The sequence below is a fragment of the Buceros rhinoceros genome, unplaced genomic scaffold (assembly GCF_000710305.1).
Source record: "Buceros rhinoceros silvestris isolate BGI_N320 unplaced genomic scaffold, ASM71030v1 scaffold8104, whole genome shotgun sequence".
NCBI classification, from domain to species: domain Eukaryota; kingdom Metazoa; phylum Chordata; class Aves; order Bucerotiformes; family Bucerotidae; genus Buceros; species Buceros rhinoceros.
The window spans coordinates 45941-61495 of NW_010408861.1; the positions used below are offsets into that span (position 1 = coordinate 45941).

At 41.2% G+C, this 15555-nt stretch overlaps 1 protein-coding gene across 1 annotated transcript in view; it reads left to right on the plus strand.

Annotated features, from left to right (window-relative positions):
- Positions 1 to 13961, plus strand: part of SORCS1 (sortilin-related VPS10 domain containing receptor 1) — a 58942-nt gene extending 44981 nt beyond the window's left edge. The window contains exons 16-18 of the mRNA XM_010135027.1: positions 8679 to 8778; positions 13512 to 13617; positions 13793 to 13961. Of these exons, the coding sequence (XP_010133329.1) occupies positions 8679 to 8778; positions 13512 to 13617; positions 13793 to 13961 (375 nt within the window). The remainder of the gene's footprint in view (positions 1 to 8678; positions 8779 to 13511; positions 13618 to 13792) is intronic.
- The last annotated feature ends 1594 nt before the right edge of the window (positions 13962 to 15555 follow it).

Below are 15555 nucleotides of genomic sequence, written 5' to 3' on the forward strand. Positions count from 1 at the left end.
CCTTGCTCAGCATCCTTAGCCATCATCTTTTTTGACAGATAACTTTCCTCTGCCGTTTTCTACCACCCACGTAATAAACAAAAAAAGGTGGAGATTTACTGCTCTGCAAAACCTTTCTTCTTCATTCCCTTTCTCCTTTCCTCCATCACAAATTGGCAAGGAAGCCAGTCCATAAACTTTCAAATTTACACCTGACCCAGCCCCCCTCCAACACGCAGCATTATTGTATTTTGACAGTTACTCCCTCTCACTGTCCCTTTCTTTTTACCTCTTGTAAAAAAAGAGTCTCTGTGGCTGTGGAGAAAGTAAACCCTCATGAGAATATGACCCTTTTTATGGACAAGAAGAAATGTCTTTTTCAGTGAGACTCCAGCAACTATTCTGGCATCCTACAGGGTCCAAATAGTAACCTTTGGCAAAAGAGAAACTATTTGCCATTTGCAACCAGCTGTTTCTTGTGGCAAAGTGTCTCCCCTGCTCCCATCAGGATGATCAGAATGTTTTTCTTTCTAGTCTTCAGGTACTGTGTTCCCCTTCCAGTAGAAAATGGCATTGTTTTCAGTGGGAACTGCCTAAGGAGGGCCCCAAAAATACATCACTGCCCTCAGCTCTGAAGCATAGTCTGATGCTGCTCCTATTTGGTCATCCACTGGGCCTATAAGCCTTCACTATGCCTTTCCCAAAGTGGTTCGGAGCCCATTCAACATCTTTTCCCTGTGCTGAAGTCACTGGGAGGAGTACTGGGAGCAGATGCTTTTTCTGTTGACAGCTTAAGTTGCTTCTTAGGTACTTTGTGACGTATGGTGTTCTTTTCTGGCAGGAACAGAAATGGGGTTTGTGTTCAGGAGCAAGCAACAAGCTATTCAAAGGCACGCATGTGAGTTTGTGTTTGCAGGTGCACACCCAAAGGAGCTGTAGTTCTGGATGGTGTTTTCTAATTTGGAAGTGAAACTGCAAAGTATACAGGAACAAAATGGAAATAGTTTGCTCAAACACAGCGATGCAATAAGGTTTCTTAGGGAAGCAGTTAATTATATAGATTCCTTTTACATGTGGAAGGTACCCTCCAGACCTGAGACTCATGGTGAGCCTGTCCAGAGACATAGTGACAAATATTTTCTGTCCCTGGAAAACTTGCAGTTAGAATAGATCAGGTGAAAGGAGTTACAGAAATTAATGCTTCTATTCTGCAAAAGCCCTTGTTTCAGCTCCCAAGGGAGGGGAAAACTAACTCATTCTTAAACTCAAAAGCTGGTGAAACTGAGTGAAATACCACAGAAAGGCACAAAACCCACCATGCACACTGTAAGCACAGATTTATCAGGAGAACAAAGTGTGCTAAAAGCCTTTCCTTCTCTTCACCTCCTATTAGAGTCTTCTAAATGCAGCATGTGTACTTGTAGTCATATGACATGGGTGGGGTGATATAGCCCTGAATCCAGCATCTTCACATACCAGGTAGCAGAACGGAGGCAAGAGACTGTCTGTGGTCTTGATGTTCTGCACATCCACCTGGGTTTGAAAGGGAGAAGCCATGTGAATCATGCACGTGGTGCATGCTGACCTTCGTTAGTTAGAACATGCAAGGCTAAAGACAGCTGGTGGAGTAGGAGGAAAGCAGAAGTGATAGAAACAGTAGCCATAGAGGGAATTCAACTCCTGAAGTTGCTGAAGGCCATGTCTATCACAGAGCACCTGTGAGGTTTTTGGGTGACTTGCTAAACCAAGCTGTGTTTTGTCACCTGAGCCTAGACCATTATTCTGCCATAGGTATCAATGAAGGGTCTGTGTGGACTCCTGGACTTTCGTGTTTCCTGGTAAATCTGATACATACCTAATGACGATGGGGGGCTTACTTTCTTGCTGTTTTCCCTTCAGGGAGAATTAGCAGTGTTTACCTGATACATACTCATTTGACTTTTTAAGCATACCTTAGCTCTCGCTGTCGAGCTGCTCTGTGGTGTCTAGGTACATAATCCCCATTGGCTTCAAGGCAGCTGGATGTCTACTGTCACTTGAAAATCTAGGTCTTAGTCTCCCATCTGTCAAAGCCTATAATGCTACTCTGTGCCATTTGTATTTTATGAGTCTAAACATAGTAAGCCATGAATTGTTGTGTACAGTGTTAGTGGGACTGTGGAAGTTGTCCTAGGCCCTGCATCATACCTGACAATTACACATTTCCGTGCAGTTTTCCAGTAGGGTGGTGCATTTCTGTCTCATCTTCTTGCTGAGATTGTGGTTAGATGGTAGATGTCATTTTCTCCTTGAGCTGATGTACTACTCTCATTCAGATGCCCCAAATTATTTTTCTTCTGTACGCTGTACCAATTATTGTCATATATGTTTGCAGATTACATTTAGAAATGTGAACTCTGCATTCCTGATATTTCCCATGGGAGACTAAAGTACCTTTTTAAAAGCTCAGCTGCTCTTGACAGCTGAAAGAAAACTCTATGTATGAGGCTGGGGAAGTTTTCTCAATGTGCAGCAGGGGGCAATTCCACCTAATACATAAATTCAGAATTTCTGAGGACTTCAGATTGCTTGATCCACTCTGCTTTCTGTAGTCAGTGTAAACTTATTCTTCACAGGTTCATAAAAATCAAAAGGCCTTTTCATCCTGCAGAATCTTAAAACATTTTGCATATTCAGAATGTTGTGACTTTACCTTTTTTTTTTTTTTGGTTTTTTGGGGTTTTTTGTTTTGGTAAGTGGGTCCTAAAACATTTTTGAAATTTCAAAATGTTGGGACTTTTCTTTTTTTTTTTTTTGGTTTTTTGGGGTTTTTTGTTTTGGTAAGTGGGTCAGTTGGTTCCCCTGCTTTATTTCACAGTGACTGAGGACAGACTAACAACCTGCTTACATATGTAGAAGTAATTGGCAGTTGTAAAACACTGATATTTAATTTGCATGTGGTCACTGCAACACCGCTAAAATAACCCAAATCTTGCAAAAACAGACACCCAGAATTACCATGCAGTTGTTACACCATCTTTATGATGCCTTGGTGAATGTGATAATTACAGAATTCAGATCTGCCACTTCAATTGAATTCTTTCTTTTCAGTGAGGGGAGAACCTCTAATTAGTAGCAGTTCAAGTAATTTTGAGTAATTTTTGAAAAATGGATGTGTGGTAGGAAGATATTCTACTTACAATTCAGTAGGGGGGAGTGATACAAATACAGAGATGCTCTATTTCAGTGTATGGTTTTACTCTATAGGAAGATTCTGAAGGAATAACTTTTTATTTATGCATTTTTAAATTACCTTCTTTCCACATTGTTTTCTAGTGGAGGCTTTTGGTCAAACATAGCAAATGTGTCTCCTGTTAGTCAAATGAAATGTATCAGAAGATACACGAGAATTCTAAAGTGATGCTTTCATATCAAGTGAAGGATTCAGTGTTTTCATGCGTTCCCCTTTAGTTCTCCATTTGCATGCTTTTACCTGGCCTGCTTAAAATAACTGTAAAAGCAGATTGCAAAATAGATGTAGGAGCAACTAGTTAATGGCATTTGAAGCCATTAATCTTTTCTCTGAAAAGAGCTATCAGCAATTTAGCAAGCACGATGGAGTCTCTGGCAAATGGCAACACCAGCTGGTTGTTAGCCAGCTGTGCTCAACATGGTGCAGCTGTGGCCAGTATCTGTATCTAGCCAAAGAGATGGGAAATGACATGGACAACTAAATATCAAATGGGCAGTGATGAACTGAGGAGATGAAATACCTCTGGCAAATTTAAGGCTATGGAGAGTGACATTCAGGAAGCCTGTATGTCTTAGGATTCTTTCCTTAAAGCAGATTTAGTTGTAAATCTTCTGCTTCATTGTAGCTGATGGAGCATCTATCTTTTATATACTTCTTTTTCACCCATCCTCCTAAGCTTTAGTGTTTAGCATATTTACTTTCACTACTTTTCTTTTCTCTGGTGTATTTCAGATGTGCCTGTCACCAAAATATTTTAGCAACAAGATCATGACAGTGAACACTTAAAAATCTTACAGAAAATGGTGCCAGTCAGTCCTGGAAATCAAATTCCAGGAAGAGGATTAAATCATCTAGTGTTTACTAGGAGAGATTCTGTTAACTTCTGTACCTTTGTACACAGACCAAGTCTTCGACTGGGGGCTTAGGGACGGTTGGGCCAGTATTTAAGAAACAAAGACAGGTGGGGAGAGAATGGAATAATATGACCCAGAAGACCTTGTACCTGATTCACTTTTGTAATACTGATTCAAGTTGCTTCCTACCAATCAATGCGCATAATTCTTTCCTTAGTTGTTTATTGATTTACTCAATGAATTGAGGTGTAGCTCTCATTAGCTGAGATCCTTACTCAGTATCTATAAAATGATCTAGATTCTTAGGTAGTTCATACTGGCACAGTTGAATCACATTCAATTAGCCTAAACCAATTTACAACAGAGATTTCAAAATTCAGTAAAGTTATGGGAAAATGCCCTTCTGAGTGATAATTCTGTTTCTTGATGCACATGGTTCTTTCACAGACCTAGTTCCGAGAAAATGCTAAGAGAAGCCAAATTAATTTTTGTTTTGTTCCATTTTTAAATTGGAATCTCTTTTTTCTTTCACAAATTGTCTGTTATTATTATTCATTATGTGTCCTTTGATGAAAAATGATACATGAAGAATGGTTTCTATTACTGAATTATTTTTGCACATCATGCTTAATTCTGCAAATGAAGCAGATAAAGTCAATGAGGCTCAGTGAAGGACCAAAACTAATTCTGAAAGCTAATTATTTTCACAACGGAGACTCTTGAAGACTATAAATTAGGATGTTGCTATTCTTAAGAAGTTTTGTCTTCAACTGAGTTAGTTGGATCTCCAGGAGTGAGAGAGGAACAAGGACAGGCCTGAGGCCAACATGTTCCCTAGCTGAAGGTCTAGCTCTTCATTTGGAGTTGCATACCTGTTTTTGAAACAGGCCAAAGTACTTTGATGTTTCCTTATCAGCTTTATAAACAAAAATGCATCCATGGTACCACTTCGACTGCAGAAATAAAGGGAGACCCAAAAGTTCCTGTTGAAACCTTGTTGTTACCTCAGTGACCGAGATCAGCTGTTGTGTGAACATCTACTTCAAAGACACTTCATTAATGTTGTAAACACATTATATGAGTTAGAACCACTCCTAGGTTAAAGTCTGATAACCTGTGATCCACTGAGCTAGAAGAAGACTTGACAGAATAAGAAAAGCAGAAGAGCCACTTCTCCAATCGCAAGGTGAGTGTGCCGAGTGATCTGCAGTTCATAGATCCCCTTGGGACCATGTGAGGACCAGAAACGTCAGCAAGTCCAACTGTGGAGAGCAGTGTCCAATCCCAATGTGAATTTAGCCCTTTAGCTGTGTGTAACCTATTTGTTAACCTCAAATGCTGACATTTGTAAACCATTGTGCATGGTTTCTATTTCAGGTAATTTTTGGAAGTACAGAAATGCCGTTTTCTCCCTCTTTGTATACTGTCTATATGTCTGTTTCAAAGATAAGCTGACTTTCCACATAAAGAGAAATGAAAATATTGTACCAAGCAAGCAAACATTTTAAAAACATGTTGGAATGCATCTGTTCTTCCCTCAGAAGTATGTGTCAGGAATCTCCAGAGCTGCCTGAGGAAGGCAGATGTCTGATTCTCACAAGAACTTCTGGCGCTTTTGGAGGTCTCAGGCTGTTATTCATTTTTGACTTGTTCAGATTCCATAAAGACTCAGGCAAAAAAGCTGCACCCAAAAAGCCACTGGGAGATCATATAATTAATTAAGCCAAGGAAATATGCTGTATACTCTGAGCAGCATGAAGACTTGCTGCCTGCTTTGACACTTTGCATACAGCCCTGGAACAGTGGTGGCTATTTCAAGCTTCTGTGGAGATATTGATGGATTCAGGCAGAAATCATTTTATTCTGAGTTCCATTTGTACAGGATGTAGCATAGTGAGGTCCTCATTCATAATCAGGAAACAATGCAATACAGTAATAATAAACTTCTGTTATAACTGTTTCTGCCATTCTTACTTTTTCTTACTACGTCACTCTTAATGCCTCTTCCCTTCCTATTATTCCTTTTCACATTGGCTTGGCAGACAAGAATATTGATTGAGCTTTCTCTCACACACTCAGCTTACCTGCTAGGAGGCTGCCATGGCACCTCTCACCTGTAAAGTCCCTGACCGTGCTGTTTTTCCCTCTTCACTCAGCACTGCAGGAGTCCTCAGCCATGACAGGGCAGATCTCAGTGTTCCTTCATGTCACTGGCACCCAACAAAGTCTCTGGTCCCTTCTCATGTTGATTTTCTTTAAGGTGTCCTTCCATTTCTTCCCCAAATCCTTGATGAAACCATTCTGCAATACCAGATAGCAATACCTGCTAGCTGCATTCTCAGTTACACATCACACAAAGCCTCTTTTAGTACAGAAGGCGTCATGTATGGTTTTTACCTCTGCTGTTTCCCTGACCATTTTGTGCAGCTGTCACAATGTGTTGATGAAGAATGGCACAATTTATTTGGCTCTTTTCTTCAGTATATTGTCCTGTGGTTGTCATTATTTCATAGGCTCACTTGCCCCAACAGCATGAGGATCTGAAAGCACAACGGAAGATAATGCCTGCAGGGTTATGGAGGAGAGCTGTTAGGTCACATTTGTGACTGGAAATGGCCAGGATGATGTTTTTCCCGTTATTTCCAGGAGTCATTAATGTACCTGGTTTACAGCATATTGATCTACATCTGCTGCTCCAGTTTTAGAGATGAAGTACTCTTTATAGTCGTCAATCTTGGTTATTAATATGCTCAAATTCTTAAAGAGGGATGTAATTTGCTTCCCGGGCTTTCTTCATGTACTGCACATCTTTGTGTCACCATCCCTGCTGCTCTGAGCTCAGCAGATGGCTCTTTGTAAGCAGGTGGTATTTTTTCTTGCTGTTGGAAGAAATACATTTACTGCTCATTCTGGCAGCCATGAAAAAATTGTAAACTTTGAAGAGATATATTTAAAAATGCCTGTAAGAGTTATTGCCAAATTGATATTGGACCAAAGGCACCTATTCAAGTGATCAGCAGCCAGAAATGAAGTGTATAAGCCAAGAGTATTGAAAGAACTATTAAGAATGTTAAAAAAATAAAAGAGGCAGATAAATCTCATACTGTGATGAATGATAGCCGAGGAACATCTAATCATATCTGGGTAGCATTTACTGAAATAACTCAACCAGACAAAAATGAAGAACATGAAAAGATGGTGTAAAAATTATTGGAATGTTCTTTTTTCTGACAATTTTTCATTAATCTTCAAGAAGGAATAAGGATTTATTTAAAACAAATTAAATTAAGTGGTGAGCACTAGAATACGGTTCCTCTTGATCTTGGTGTGGCTATATAAATGCAACATGTTCAGCTACTGCATGTTAAGGGGCGGGATTTGCAGTTTTCCAGCCACCTCTCCCTAAAAAACCAACATGCAGAACAGTGGCTGTGTTGAATCGGAAAATTGCTCACTGCTGTAAGAAAATGTTAAATACATGAAACATCTATCAAATGAGTATACAAAAGACAGAACAAACTATCAACATCTTGTCTTTAGGCTTCCATTCCTTGATTAATGGATCTGAATTTTTTGCTTTTAATGGCAACATGCCTGGTACTTCTCGGATATAATTCTGAGCGATATGGAGAAAGTGGCTCTGTGCAGATTTTGACAAACTGACTTTTAAAAAAATGAATGTTTACCAACAGATTGGACCAAAGCTTGACTTCATAACTGTACAGATACAGGTTTCATGGCGTCTTATCTCAGCAAATACTTCATTTCTGTTGTGTTCTTTAAGGAGGAATAGCCTGCTTCATTTCTGCTAGAGTTTTGTTGTTGTCGTCAGTTAATAATCTAGTGATCTAAAAGCTCTGTGAAATGTCTATGCCATGAAAGAGAGAATACAAGAGGATGGTCTTTTTGTCTGTAACCCTTAAGAGTAGATGGAACATGCATTTTATTTAAGCCACATTGTAGTCGGTAAATGCTTTCAGACTTGACCTGGTTCTGGTACATACTTAAGGATTAGGGAGCAGCTGGCTTGAAACTCAGAGATGGATGAAATGAAATTTGGTTTTAGAGCTCAAAATTTAAATGCAAGCTGGGGTGAGGACTTAAACTATTCATTTTTATTCAGGTATATCACGTTATGAACGTGCTCAAAGATCATGGAGCTGGCCACTTGAAAAGCAAATAGTTATGTGTTATGAGCAGTTATATAGTTATATAGTTATGAGTGTTAACAATTTAAATGCTTCTCTTTGCTTAAATAGTAAATGGAGTTCACTGATGTGCTGATGCTGGCTGGTCCTGCAGACAGGTATACAGGTAGGTGTAATGGTCCTTTGGGGATCACTTGCTACTGGGCCACTCCTACAGAGGTGCTCCAGGACAACTTGTTGCTATGTCATTGCTCACCATGCACAAACCACTCTGGACATAGGACTGGACATAGTGTTCAGCTTTCACAAACTGCCTCTTTGTAAGGTGATAGGAAACTGTGCTCAGAAACTCTGGTGCCTTTGTAAAATCTTGCTCTGCATACAACTCCATTTCCTACCCACTTGTTGGCAATCTAAACCAATGATCAAGAAACAAATGATTTTTTATTTTATCCTTTTTTCCAGATTTCTGAGACACTGATCCAGAAACTGAACCAAAACCTGGTCCATTTTGAGTTGAAGCCAGGGGTTCAAATCCTTGTCCATGCTGCCCATTTAACAGCAGGTCAGTATCCTCTCTGTGCACACCCTCTCTGTGCTGTAGCACAGCAAGCAATATATTCCTTGATGGTAGCAGTGTGCTAACAGCTATATTTTAAACATCTCTTAATTTTATGTCACAATAACAACTCAGTCTACAGACAGACGTTAAAATGCCTGCTCCACCTCCCCTTTCTTTATTATGCTAAAAAGATATAATGTCCTTTGCATGTACAGCTGATCCTTTTATTTACATACGTGTGGGAATTTGCTGTTGTTGTTGGAAATGCAGTATGAGCAGCAGTAGAAATCTGTACTTCTTGGCTGTCTCCACAGATAAGCAGCACCACAGCATATTCAGTCTGGATCACACAGTGCAAAGGCTACCAACTAGCCTTGGATATATACAGATATTATAGTCAATGAACATTCAAAGCAGCTAAGCACAGTTCAGAAGTTGTCCATCAGTCCGAAAGACTAGAATCAATTTACGTACACACAAACATAAGATTAGGCAGTTTGGACTTTATATAATCCTATCTCAAAATGAGCCGTCTCCAAAGTTGTGTGTGTCTCTGTTCTGTATGCTAAACCCTCTTTTCACAGCACAAGGCCCTGTTTAACTATTACAAGAGGTGGGACGAACAAATGCGTGCTCAGGATTCTTACAAACTCCTTTTCTCCAGGAGCAGCTGATAATTCTGATCAGTTGGTATCAGCTTCTTTTGCTAACTTGCAAACTAAAAGCCTCAGTGCACTTCTACCAGCAAACTACTCTCCAAAAAGCTTTTTATGGTATGAACAGGTCTGCCCAAGCTGGTGTCAGTCCGTGTGTTGCCTTGTCCATAAAGAGAGGGGAAAAGGAGACAGTTAAGAAAGGGTGTAATGCGACTGCAGTTAAATTTCCTCAGAAGAAAGCCTTGGTGTTTTCAATATTTCATTTTTCTTAAGTAGAACTTGCTAATATCTGCCTTGGGAATATTGCTGTGTTTCTGCTTTCCATTAGCCATGGAACAGATGATCAGATACTTACTTTTACAAATATTAGAACCAAAAGCATGAAAAAGCAAAGATGTAGCACAGCTGAATAATCTCAAAAAAAAAAACCAAACCACAACAGCTTGAGAAGTCAGTTTGATTGTTTTTTCTGCTCTAGATTGTAAAAATAAAGAAAGTAATAGGCATATGACACAGAAGAATTGATAAGAATTACATTTAAGATTTAAATTCATTTTACATAATGGTTGTCATCAGACAAGCATTCCTCAACCTGAATTTTCAATGATGACCGGTGATATATGTACTTTCGTAAGATGCTTAGTGCCCATCTCTTTAAATTAAGCACATCTGAAAGCATCTTAATGTGAGCTTCAAACATGGAGTTACCTGCAATTGCTCAACGTTTTTGTAATTTGTTTCTGGGCAGGTACTCTGCCAGTGCACATGTCTATTTTCAATTTCAGTCAACGTTCATTAAGGTCAAGATCAAATCCCAAATTAACATTTACAGATGACTACTCTGGCCCGGAATATCCTGTAGGCCTTTTCTAAAAATTTTAGTTAGAAAGGATCACACTAGTTGTTCCTGGGAAAGGCTTATCTTTACCCTTTGCTACTGAAGGGACATTCCTGATTTCACGTAGTATAAACAGATGACACTTAAAATCACATATCCAGCCCTGACTTTAATACAAGATGAATCTGCATCCAAGTTCTGTGCTGTATGTAGGAGCCTCCTGCAGCTTCTTAGAGAGCAATTTTGGGCATCTCTCCATGAGGGAGTGCACAGGGTCCCCAGCTGTTCCATCCATGCTCAGAGATGGCTAAAAGCTGGGTCGCTCCAGTCCCGAAGCCAGATAGTTAGTGATGGTACTGTAGCACTCTTCTGGGGTACTAATCCTGAAAGACCTGCCACCCTGAATGAACCAAAAGGCAGGATAGTGTGGCATACTGTTGTGCTAAGTACTAGTATGGCCTCCAGACATGTGCTGCCCTGATTCTTAATAGCTCATGCTGAAGCAGAGCATGCTCTGCTCAGATATGCTATGGAAAAATACATGATCTTTGTGCTCACCAAAAGTGCACATTTTTATTTGTATTAACAAACACATGCACTAGGAATTAATACTTTTTGTCCATAACAGATGCAAACAGTCACTTTGCCTGTAAGGTAGGCTTTGTTATACTTCTCTTTGAAGCTGCTGGTGAGATGTGATTGCTGCAACTGGCTTCACAGTGCCATATAGCAACATTACAGGATTTTTTTCTGTTGCAGAAATATGATTCAGTAAAAATGCAAAACGAGCCTGGGCTGCCAAACTAGATATTAAAAAGCCCAGAGACCACTGGGAGGTCTTTGAGGGAATATGACTCCTCATCAAGCTGCAAAGATCATGACTCAGTTCCCTGTCTAAATAAAAGGCCCAATTTCATGACATCAGAAGTTGGGAATTGTTTAGAATTTGACAAAACACCAAAAGAGAGATTTACTTGGCTGCTGAAAACTATTTTTTTTTTCTTCGTTGTCAAGCAAGAAGAATAATTGTCCTTTTGAAATCCATGCTTTTATAAAAAATTAAATAAAACAAGGCAGGAAAACTTGGAATGTAAGCCAGCACCAGAAGCAGACCCTGGAAAGCACAATCCACAGGGATGCTCATGTTCTAGAGGTGCTGCTCTGGTCTGTGTGGTATCCTTGCTTTCCCAGCCTTTTCACTATGACTGTTTTGGACTCTGGGCAGCTGTGGGCTGTAACTGACTGAACGACAAAGCTCAATATGTGTTTCTGTAAGTGCACATGTACGTATGCTATGCCTACATCTATGTTCCCATGCCTCAGTGCACATGTATGTTCCTTCTTTCGTGCCTGGCCATGCACAGCAGCAATTTCTGCAGCAGAGAAGCTGCAGGAAACAAAAGTGCAGATGTCTAAATTAGGTTGGTGTGAATGTTCAAGCAGAACCTGTAGAAGTGAGCCTCTGTGTGTGTGTTGTATGTATGTGCATTCTCTGGAGCACAGAAAAATGACAGGCTTTGGCTTCAGCACTTTTGACACCTCTGTCTGTTTGTTCAGGCCACACTGGAGGAAGGATTAATTTATGGCAGTTATGAACAACAGTTTATAATCCATTCATCATGTTCATTCCTTTTTCTCATGAAAAAAAGACAACCAACAACCCTACGTCTCCAACCCAACAGACACCAACCTCAGCTCTAAGGCAAAGTAAAATATGCCAGTATTCCTCACAAAGCAGTTAAATAGCTGTTTATTACCAGACTCTCAGCACAGCATTATAACAAGAACACTGTGTGATGCTGAGCCTGAATGAGTTGGAGAGCCACTCTGTCATCCCACAGAACTGCAGAAACCCACAAAATACAGACATAAACAGCGCAGAGTTGGAGGTTTGTGAGGAATTCATAATAACGCATCATTTCACCCCAGTGCCTCACCTTCCTGAGGTTGTTGTGGGAAGGGTTTTTTTCACTTCTCTGTAAATTTTGGTGTGTGTGCATACGACGTGTGCGCCTGAGTAAGTATTCACTTGTGTGTGCATGTTTTCTTGTGATTCTGCCTCTGGTTTCGGATGGGTCTGTTCAGTGCATGTGAAGAGAGGCAACAGAAAGAGGATGTGTATGACAGCAGTTCCAGCGGACTGTCACTGCCTTGCAGAGGAAGGCACTACCTACACCTGCGTGTAATGCCAGATAGAGGTGGTCAGTGAGGATGTATCTGCTATGTGCGTTAGCAATGTGTAAAGGCACAGCTACAGCTGCATGTCTGTCTACAGTATATTAGTGTCTGCATGAACAGCTGAGACTGCTGTACCTATGTGTGTCCCTTTTTGGATGCTAGACACCTTTCTGTGTGTGTGTATGAAGATCAGAAACTCTGTTTAACACAGTGTACTTTGTGGGAAAGCCACACTTCCAGCTGTTTTGTGTGGCCTTATTTTGCAAGGGGCAAAAAGGTGGTGAGCAAAACTCTGAGGAGAAGCACAGAGAGGCATTTTGTTTGATTAGGGTCAGGTTTGGTCTGGTTTTTTTGTTGAACCTGGGCACTCTTGCACTGAAGACTTGAGGGAGAGTGAGCACGGTGCCAGGGGAAAGAGAGTAGAACTTTTTCAGAAGAGTAGGAAAGGGTTAAAGGAAGAAACTGAAAATGTCAGAGGTGTGAGAAGAGCTTGCCATGATAAGGCATGGATGCTGAGGCAGTGTCTGTAAAGGGCACTGGACTTTGGGTCGGGAAAAGGACTGAGAGAACAATAAATTTGGTGAGCATCGTAGCTTCAGTAACATTGAGGAACCAGTTGCTCATTATTCACTATGAATTGGGAGCCACTCAAACTAGCTCTAAGCTAAGCAAAGTAGAAAGTCAGCGTGACAAATTAGCCCCAGAATTGTCCAGAAAATGCCATTTTTGTTACCCAAGTGACCTCATTTGCAACTACCTTAGGTAAGAGTTTTCAATATGAGCAAGTATGATCCAGGCAGCCCTCTAATAAACAAGAAAAGAGAGGCCTCTGGGGAGAAAGGTATGGGACTTCACATCAAGGGGTAGGTTGAGCACCACGAGTGATCTGAACCCAGTGACCTGAGTGATCTTCCTATATTGACTGGAAAGGGAGAGAAGCCCTGGAGACATGTGGTCAGATGCCTGCTACAAGTGCAATAAAGGCAGAATGAGCCGTGTTTTTGGAGGGACAAACTTTCACTCCAGGCTGGGAGCAGCTCTAACCTTCCCCCTGTCTCTTGCAGCTCCCCTGGCGGACCTCACTCCCAGTCACAGTGGTTCAGCTATGCTGATGCTCCTCTCTGTTGTTTTTGTGGGACTAGCCGTGTTTGTAATCTACAAGTTCAAAAGGTATGACCCTCCTTGAGCCATTTCCTTCTCCCCATTGCTGCCTTTCACTGAGATGGCTAGTGTTTGTTTTGCTGGTTTTTCTTTTTCTGCAGTCATTTGTTTCTTGGGTTGTAAAAGCTGATACTACATCGTCTGCCAGAGTACCCCACAATGATGGTTTCTGTTAATGTTTTAGGAAGATTCCTGGCCTTAATATATATGCACAGATGCAGAATGAAAAAGATCAAGAGATGGTCAGTCCAGTCAGTCAGAGGGAAAGCATACCTAATGTCCCTCAAAGTGAGCTGATGAGCCCTGAGCAACTAGTAGATGAGAAGTTGGAAGTCCAGCCCATAGGTAAATAACTTGCAGCATCCTGCAGCTGGTCAGACTCTGACTTATAATTGGCTAACCCTTTTCTTAGCTTCCCTCCTTCCCATATTCCTGCACACTCCTTCTCCCACCCTCCTCTGCTGCAGCATTAGTTTTGCTACAGGAGACCTCGCTAACCCTTCCCTCTCCCTCACGGCCGTGTGGTGAAAGGGAGGGGAACAACCTCAGGCTTTTTCTCTCTCCTAGTTGCTCTGTGTAGATCTCTTCCCCTTCTCAAAAATCCTGCCAGCACTTAACTTGACTATAAGGCAATTTATTTTATTTTGCTGGGGCTGATGTAGTTGCGGGGCTAAACCGCACCTGGAACATGGAGGTGAGCAGGTGATTTGGTAAGTCAGATCTAAACAGTAAATATTTTTTGATGTTTTGACTGCTGTGGCCTTTGTGCTGTGCCAGACCTTGTTGCCAGCAGCAATGCTAGCCTGGCTGATTCCCAGGGAAATGGAGCAAAACCTGGGACCTCGCCATTGGACAGCTGGGTTTGCCCTCAGGCTGATCTCTCCAACTGCCCTCCGTGGTTGCAGATTTGCCAAGCAGTCTTTCATAAGACCTAAAGTGAATGGACTTGGAGCTGGCATACTGGGATCATGCTTATACATTTTCAGCTGCATAAAAGTGTTGGGATGGAGAAAGGAAGTTTCAGCCTGGGGACAGGTTCTCTGAAGACAGTGTTGTTGGGCATTGCTCAGTGTCACTAGTGAGATGACAATTCTGCAGACCCAGACCAGAAGTATGGTACAGGACTCCTGCAAATAAGGACATGGACGTATTTTAGAAGAATTAAAGTTTATAGCTGTTTTGGGAGTGAAGCATAGTCATACCTGAGATCCCAGGTTTTGAACAATTTTGTGAGCTTAACCAAACCTTAGCTCCCACCTAAGGATGTCCCTAAAATGTATAGGTGTTTGCTAAAGCAGGCTTGGAGTCATAGCTGCTGCAGAGAGGGAGCAAGGGGAAGGGCAATTAAAGAAGGGAATGTGATATGCTAAGATTGTGGACTGTGAAACAATCTGGGAGAAAAAAAAAGTCTCTTGATAAAAATGGTGTCTAAGCTGGAAGCTCCACTGCAATCAGTACTGATCTCTCCTCACCTCTTCACTTAAGAGAGCTATGGTAGCTATTAAAAGCTTTTAAGCAGTTATTCATCAGCAGACCTGGACATCCCTGCTTAGCAGAACACAGGACGGAGTGAGGGGACCAACCTTCCCATGTGGTGTTCCCCATACAGAGCAACCCCTGGCCACAGTCCAGAACCCAAGGAAAGGAAGTGCAACCAAGGTAGTCTGGACAGAGGACTTCCAAAAGGCTTGTGGATCACCAAGAGGTTTCAAGCCAAGACCCGGAGCGGTGGGTCCTAAATTTTAACAATTCTTTTTTCCTCTTTTTTTTTGTTTTGTTTTTTTTTTTTTCTTCTTCCCCCAGAAGCCTCCAAGGCAAAATTGATGTAAGATGCTAAGGGAGAAACACCCAATTTCAGGTCAGGAACTCTCTTTCTAGAGTTAGATGGACTTTGAGCTTCCCCTTTCTAAAAGAATGTCATGACTGTGGTTCATGCTGTTCCAGGTG